At 38.2% G+C, this 8,649-nt stretch overlaps 1 protein-coding gene across 1 annotated transcript; it reads right to left on the reverse strand.

Annotated features, from left to right (window-relative positions):
- Positions 1–1,549: 1,549 nt before the first annotated feature.
- HELRODRAFT_172724 (hypothetical protein) lies at positions 1,550–3,507 on the reverse strand (the record flags this gene model as incomplete). Its single annotated transcript, XM_009019378.1, has 4 exons — positions 1,550–1,634; positions 1,707–1,899; positions 1,950–2,049; positions 3,259–3,507. The coding sequence occupies 4 exons, from the start codon at positions 3,505–3,507 to the stop codon at positions 1,550–1,552; spliced, it is 627 nt and encodes a 208-aa protein (XP_009017626.1).
- Positions 3,508–8,649: the final 5,142 nt, after the last annotated feature.

The raw sequence follows: 8,649 nt of genomic DNA on the forward strand, positions 1-8,649 counted from the left end.
ATATTTAACAAAACGTTTTTGAGAAATTTCACAATAATGTTTTAAAGAAAATTAAGAGATCTTTAGAATTTTGCTGTGTTGATCATTGTTAAATTTCTAATTTATTATTGTAGAGTATTGTAAGAAAATTGTGCAGTTGATGAGTGAAAATGATTATCAAAATGATGTACAATTTAATTTTTAATAATTTTTTCTTTTTTGACATGTTCATTTTTTTAGAAGAGCATTCAATTCTTTTACTTTGTTTACATTTAAAAATTTTTTTCCCAACAAATGACATACATGTTGGTCAGAATGTCAGTTCATTGAACACTGACATATTGCAGATATTTTTTTATAGATTTTTATCAAGTAGTCGAAAATTTATACTAATATTGTTGGATTTTAATATCATATAATTTTTTTGTTTAGATTCTGACTTAAATGAAAATAAAAAATGAATAGTGATGATTTAAAAGCTTCAAAGGTGGTTATTGATGCATTTGATAATTTTTCTGATACATTACCACCACCAATCAACACTTCCAAGTTATCAAATGTTCTCCCGGTCAAACCTCAGTTCAACAACATAAAAAGCAACAATGATTCTGGGGATTCCAAGTGTAAGTATAATGACTACTAAAATATTAATAAAAAAAAATTATAATAAACCTAACAGTTACTATAATAATAAAGCTAATAAAGCTAATGACAAAAACTCTGCTTGAATATTAACAAGCTAAAATTTAAGTTTGCTTTTCACAGGTAGTGCTTGGTCTTGTTACATGGATCCCAGAGGTGTGTGCAATTTTGAAAATCACATAATGTTTTCTTGATATTTTTAACTAAATAATTCGTTTGTAATAAAACATGCTCATTAGGGTTATGACTTTTAGGCTTTTTGCTTAAAATTCTTTTCCCAGGGGTTTCATCAAAGGCATTTTATGTGTAGATTGAAAAATTATGAAATGAGAAAAATTATGAAAAAATCTAGCGCCCATTAAAATTTGAAAATTTTGTATATTGGTCCATAATAAAGCATATGTAAAATTAAGTTATTTACTCATAACCGCTGAAATAATTACAGTCGTGGCTAGAATTATACGATATTTTATTTATTTACAGTTTTCATTACAAAATATAAAGTAAAAACAATTTACTTACATTAAAGACTACAGTTAATATTTACGATGTCCCTTATTCCTTAGTACATACCTCACTTAGTACATACCCCCTTTTCCTTTGCATTTTAAATATTAACTGGTTTAACTAAGTAATATCTTTCAATTTGATTAATATAAAGCTACAATATAAAAAAGTTGAAATTTATGAATTGGTAATTTCACGAATAATTAAACGAACCAATAGGATAAAAGTTGATGGAATAAGCAACTAAGCAGTTTTTTTTTAAACTATAGTTTTCTGCTTTTAGGTATTATTGCCTCTACTTTGACAAAATCTTTAGTTATATTTGTCCGCTGTTTATTTTAGATAACATGTCAAAGTTATCTAAAAGAACTGTTGATGAAATTTCGAACATTTGTAGACAGAATTTAAAGTTACACGACGTTCACAGACTGCCGCGCTGTCGAGTCCAGTCCGGTGGTGGTCGGTCTATGACAGTTTTTAAAGCCCGGTAATGATTCTCTATGGAACTGGCACGAGAAGTTTAAATGACGCTTGAACAGGAGTGAGGAAACGGAGGGCTGCTGTGCTCTTCTCCTCACCTCAACATTGGTGACGTGATCGCGGTAGGTCCTGCGCAGTGATCTGTAGCGTCTAGCCTCTTCAAATGAGCGCTAGTAGTTGACCAGGCCTCGCATCCATAGGCCAGCACGGGGTAAGGGTTATACAATCGAACTTTTGTTGTCCCCGAAATGCCCGAGTGCCATATACTACAATCCAGGGACCTCATACACGCTCGGACAATGATGATTCGACGCGAAATTTCAGCGTCACTACTGCCTGACGAGTGTATTTAGGAGCCGAGATATGAAATGGATCCACAATCTGTACGTCATTACCCAGCACAGAGACAGACGAGGGTGGCGGATCGCCCAGAAAGATTGCCTGAATTTTCGTTTTTTCCCAGTTAATTTTTAAACCAAAAGGCTTTGCCTCCTCAGACATAGCCGCCAACGACAGTATGAGAACATCTCGCATCTCAGCTAGCAAAGCGACGTCATTTGCATAGTCCAGGTCCGTGAACACCACCCTGCCGATTGTGGTGCCGAGCATACCTTTGTGTACAGAACGCTCCATGATCCAATCCATCGGGGCCAAGAACTCATCCGGCGCAAGTATACACTCCTGTCTGACGCCGCAATCAATCTCGAATCACCGAGAGCATCGCCCCTCCGATCTAACACAACTCAAGGTGTGGGTGTATAAAGCCTTAAGCAGTTTTACCAGGGGTGCCCAGACCACGGAACAGCCACATAGCATCCCTGTTGACTGAATCAAAAGCCGCACTCAAGTCAACGTAGGCAATCCAAAGTGGTCTACCAAAAGCACGTCTGGTCTGTGGAAGGAGTGAGAGCGTGAATATCCTGTTGATGGTAGACCTACCAGGCGTGAAGCCACTTTGTTCTCCACGATGCCGAGACAGCAAGAGAGGACGGGGGCAAATACCTTGCATGGAACTGACAGCAAAGTGATGCCTCTATAGTTTTTATATTCACGGCGTGATCCTTTATCCTTGTGAAACGGAATTATGATATCTTTCCTTCAATCATCCGGGACGGCACCGGACTGCCACACCCGGGTGGTGACGGAGTGCTGCCAACTAGCACACATAGGTCCACCTGATTTAAGCATTTCCGGAGGAATGTTAAAAAAGTCCGGTGCCTTGTCGCTCTTTAGCGTTTCTATAGCCGCGACAACCTCAGCTACGAAAGGGGGTTCAGTGTCAATCTCAGGGTCTGGGGCAGTGGATTCAGCAAAATCCAATAATTCCTGCGAGGGCGCCAACATTGGGTGGTTGGGCAACTGGTTGAAGTATTCTCGCCATCTCTCTAGCTTTTCGTTTCCGTCACAATCAACCGACCAGTACCACTGAGAATAGGGCTAGAGACAGCCGGGGTTGTCAATCTAAGTTTTTGGAAATGACCAAAAGCATCCTTGTTCAGTCTATTCAGCAAGGCTAATTCAACATCCGCCGCCAGTTTGTCCGCCCAAGCCTGACAATCCCTACGCAGTTTACTCCTTAGCCGTAATGCCGTCATTTGAGTGCCTCGTCAGTCTATGGATATCCTTACGGCGAAACCAGGATCTGCAGACCCTAAGTTCCGCGGAGGCACAGAATTCCAGGAAATGATCAGAGTTGTCGTTTGGTGATACGTTACCAAAGGGGTCAACTACCGAAGGCATACGGCGGTCAACACCCGTTACCGCGTTAAAGTTGCCCAGGCAAATGATGAGGTCGGTGGGCCTGGTGAAACGAAACGAGTCTCTTAGTGCGCCATAAAAGAGATCTTTGATCTCAGCCGTCTCTTCATTAGTTGGTGCGTAAAAGACAATCACTGACATAGTACCATATCGATGTCTGAAACGAGCAACCATCAGCCTTTCACTGATCGGGTTCCATTCAATCAATGCGGGTTAGCTCCAGCACGGGACCGTAAAGAGGTATCATAAATAGGGTTGTTCGCCGTAGTCCGCTTATCACAGTCGGCCGACAATGACCGAGACTGTGCGCTCTTTGTTAACCCGCGCAACGAGCGATGCGGTATGAGGTTTTTTTTTAGATGACTTCATGTGGACAATACTTTTGCTATAGTTGTTCCCAATTGTTCGCCAGACAAACGTGGGTAGGTAGCAAGTCGAGTAGAGGTTGAAGCAATCATATCGTCTTGAAGACGCAATACCACGCATGATTTTCTGTTAGGGTTTACTCCCTTAGCCTTCCCCTACAAAAGGTATAGCCACAAGGCAGTGGAGGTTTGAAATCAGAGTTTACCTTCTAGATGGGTGAATAACGGGCCCCGTCAACCCGAAGCGACTAGTTTTGAGGCGCTAGTTAGCCGCCTTTGCCCCTTCTCCTGTTAGTTTAAACAGTTTCTCCACGAGAAGGCCAGGATTTGGTCTTTGACTGTCAGAGGCTATTTGAGACGCACTCCATGGGGGTGTTTTGAGAGCTTAACCTCATCACTACCTCCGGCTATGACAGTCTTTGAAACCTTAGTTGATGCGTTTGTAAAATATCGGTAAAGGAAAAGTGACAAATTTGTGAATGAGTTACTAACCGTTTTTGATATAACCAAATTTGATGAAAATTAGTTATGTATGGAAGATAAAGAACTGTATAAAAAGCAGATTATATCACAGAGTGCAGTTGGGTATACAACAGCAAAGTTTGCACCTGTTTCAAGTTTCAATACATCCTTCAAAACGTCGCAAGGTTAATAAGTTCCAATGTGCAATTGTACGGTGTGCTTCTGATGTATCTGATAAATTTGGAACTGATAAATTTGCAAATGATTGGGAGATTAAAATGTCAGTTGATCGTGATTTCAATGATCAAAAAACAAAATCTGCTGCAAAACTTGTAACAAATTTTTTTTTGTCAAGTCAGGCATCAAGAGTTTGCAGCAGTTTAGCTAGGGAAGAAACAGCTGAGCTATTCATTCCATCACAAAGTGGAATCTGGAGAAGAATAGCTAAAGATGGAAAAGGAAAAATTTCAGAAATTCAAAACGTTCTTCAGCTAGAAAATGATTTTTGCTTACATTTTTATGGAAAAAGACTTTCAAATAGAAAATATCTAGTTGTTTGTTTGAAAAGTCTTTTAAGATTTATCAATTTAGGTATTATCATTTGTAAATCAGGATCTGCTGAAGATACATTCATTGGCTTAAAAATCTATTAGATGAATTTAATGCTTGGCAGAATATTAATATCAGACACAACAACAGTAAATAATGGACATAAAAACTGAATTTTTGTTCTACTCCAAAATGAAATTCAAAGCAAAAGTTTGATCAAACCTCAATTCATCGGCTGCCAGAATCATATACTGGACACGATACTTCGTAATTTGCTTAATTTCTTCACTCCCACTGCGTCGCAGAAACCAGCCATGATTTTATTGAGATTATTTCAACTCAATGTGAGACTTTGCAACCAAAATATATCGGTGATTTTGCAGTACCAGTTTTCAAAAATCTCGGAATGCGTGACGATTTTAAATTTCTGTTTTAAATTTGTAAAGCCTACGAAGTATGCATGAATTCAAATAAATTCCCAATAATCAAAAGGCGTAAACTACCATCCCTCAGTCATGCAAGATGGAACATTTGCATTATTGGCGTATTTTCTTTTTCCAGATTATCGTGAAAAGCTGAAACATGCCTGTGATTTTATGCCAACAACATGGGCATCAGCATGGTTCTGCGATCAGCATTTTGGTGTTAATGCTTATGATAAATTGCTTTCTGCTGTTACAAAATTGAGATGTATGAAAGCAATAAACTGCTTGAAGATGCACTGCGTAAATGATCCCTCTGTCGTGGATTTTCCTCGTTATAGCTGAAAGCTGTGAAAACAATGGAAGATATCCATGCTACTTGCAAAACTGATAAATAAATTTTTGATCTCTAATATAAATATGTGAATAACTGATTATTAATCTTCAATTGTGTGTGTATTTAACTGTCTGTGCATTTGTATAATTGAAGCATAACGAATAGCCATATATTACAGTTTTGTCGATCTATTTCACATGTGGGACGCCAGGATTTTGTAAACTGTATAAAACTTATTATCATAATAGTGTTTGCATATAAAAATTCATTTGGAACCTCAGGTATATTCATTTAAAAATCATAACCCTAATGTTTATGCCTGCTGATGCTGATACACATTTTCATTGAATAATTGCATAATTACCTGGCCAGTTAAATAATTTAATCTTTTTTAAATAATTTTTTAAAGCAAAAATTTTAATAATCTCTTCATTTGTATTATATTGTCATAACCGCTGGAATGATCAAATTGCGCTATATTATTTGTTATCCTAATTAGTGTTATTTTTGATGTATTTGTAATCTTTGGATTGTAAACCATAGAGTTTCTTGGATTAGTTTAGTGTTTCTATTACTTTTGCCATTTGAATCAACTAAGTTTGCGTTAAAAGCGTTCATTTACCGGAGATATTGAACCTACGGAATAACGAACACTTGACGATCATTGGAAGCTACAACACTGGTGTTGGAAATATAGAGATCTTTGAAGATATAACATCGGTTTTAGTAGTTACGAGGTCAAGGATTATAACATTGGTGTCAGAAGTAAGATTTTTGATAGATCGAAATTTTCTGCAATAAAGAATGCCAGTACTAACAAAGAAATTACTCACACAAAGAAACAATGGAACTTGGAGTTCCTTTGTTAAAAATACAATAAATACCTGATGAACTACATTATAACATTATCACAAACTCTTTTACGCTGAGGATGATAAAGTTTACAGAAAACTTTTTTATGTAAATGTATATATAAAAAAATGCAGTATAAAATAATTAAAAATTTTATTATTAACTTGAATAAATTGGATAATATTGATAAAATAATTGTACAAAAAATGGAAAATGTTAGTTACAAACTCAACAATGCGGTGATATTTCTTAAAAACTATATATATATATGATGAAAATCAACTACATTAGTAAACCAGAATCGATAAACGTATCATAGCCATCTAATATATTTGTTCAAATGTAATATTGTAGCCATCTAATATATTTGTTCAAATGTAATATTGTAGCCATCTAATATATTTGTTCAAATGTATTATTGGTGAGTGTGGGCACTCACCAATAATACATTTGATTACTTATAGGTCAGGGGAACATAGATCGATGATAGACTATATATTGGTAAGGGCCAAACATAGGAAGTATGTGAAGAATGTGAAGGCGATACCTGGTATGTTGCAGCATAGTATGGTTGTGATGGATGTGACATCAAAAGAAATGGGGAGGAGGAAGAAGGATAAGTTTGTGGCAAAGAGAAAGACATGGAAGTTGCAGGATGCAGAGGTGAGGAAGGCATTTGAAGTGAAGGTGGCTGAAAATTGGGAGAGTGGTAAGGATGGAGATGTTTGGGAGAGATACAGGGACTGTGTGTTGGCTACGGCAGATAAAGTATGTGGATGGACGAAAGGAAAGTGTAGGCATGGTGAGACGTGGTGGTGGGATGAAGATATAAGAAGGGTTTTGGAAGTCAAGAAGGAGAGGTTTAGGGTATGGAGAAGGGACATGACGGAGGAAGCGGAGTCTGAGTATAGGAAGGCTAAGAAGGTTGCAAAACAGGCAGTGGCAACTGCAATGACGAAAGCATCAGATAGGTTAATGAAGGAAATGGAATTTGATGTGAGTTCGAGGAAAATGTTCAAAGTAGCAAAGCAGTCAATGAGGGATAGGAAAGATGTTATAGGGAATGGATGTGTTTGGGATGGATCTGGCAAGTTGTGCATAGATGAGGAGGAAAAAGCTCAGGTGTGGAAAACTCATATGGAAAGGTTGATGAATGAAGAGAATGAGTGGGATGGAGATGTGGAATCCGCGGTCACACACGGACCTATAGAGAAGGTGACGATGGAGGAAGTAGAGAAAGCAGTTAGAGAAATGAAACTAGATAAGGCGACAGGGATTTCGGAAGTGGCGGCAGAACATATTAAAGCGAGTGGGGTGATAGGAATTGAAGTTATGATGAGAATTGCTAACAGTATGTTTGATGATGAAGGTATACCTGAGGATTGGCGACACAGTGTGTTGGTGCCGTTGTATAAGGGCAAAGGAGATGTGAGAGATTGTGGGTCATATAGGAGTGTGAAATTACTAGAGCACGGAATGAAGGTAGTGGAGAGGGTGCTTGAGAGGAGGTTGAGAAGTATGGTGGCAGTTAATGAAATGCAGTGTGGGTTTATGCCTGGTAGGGGAACGGTGGATGCGTTGTTCATGGTGAGAATGTTGCAGGAGAATTATAGAAAAAAGAAACGAAGATTGTACATGTGTTTTGTGGATCTAGAAAAGGCTTTTGATCGAGTACCAAGGAAGGTCATTGAATGGGCGTTGAGGAAGAAAGGAGTGAATGAGAGACTTGTTAAAGCTGTGATGCAGCTGTATGAAGGGGCAAAGACAAAGGTGAGGGTTGGAAGGGGGATGTCGGACGCTTTTAGTGTTAAGGTAGGAGTGCATCAAGGATCAGTGTTATCACCGTTTCTGTTTGCAATTGTGATGGATGTTGTGTGTGGAAACATAATGGAGGGGTTGTTATTTGAGATTTTGTGTGCAGATGATTTAGTCTTGATGGCTGATAGCATGGAAGAATTGCAGTTAAAATTTGACAGATGGAAAAGTGTTATTGAAAAGAAAGGGTTAAAAGTTAATATTGGTAAGACGAAGGTAATGGTGAGTGGGGAAGGTGGGGAGCGAGTGATAAGTAAAATAGACCCCTGTGGGGTATGTGATAGGAGAGTAAAGGCTAACTCGGTATTGTGTATAGGATGTCAGAAATGGGTGCATAAGAGATGTAGTGGTGTGAGGGGGGCACTGAAAAAGGTGGAAGGCACGTTCAAATGTAAGAAATGTGTTCATGGTGTGATTAATAGGACGGACGCAAGGACGGGGTTGAGTGGTGGTATTGAAAGAGTGGAAAGCTTTGTTTACT

The sequence above is a fragment of the Helobdella robusta genome (assembly GCF_000326865.2).
Source record: "Helobdella robusta unplaced genomic scaffold HELROscaffold_24, whole genome shotgun sequence".
In the NCBI taxonomy this organism is placed as follows: domain Eukaryota; kingdom Metazoa; phylum Annelida; class Clitellata; order Rhynchobdellida; family Glossiphoniidae; genus Helobdella; species Helobdella robusta.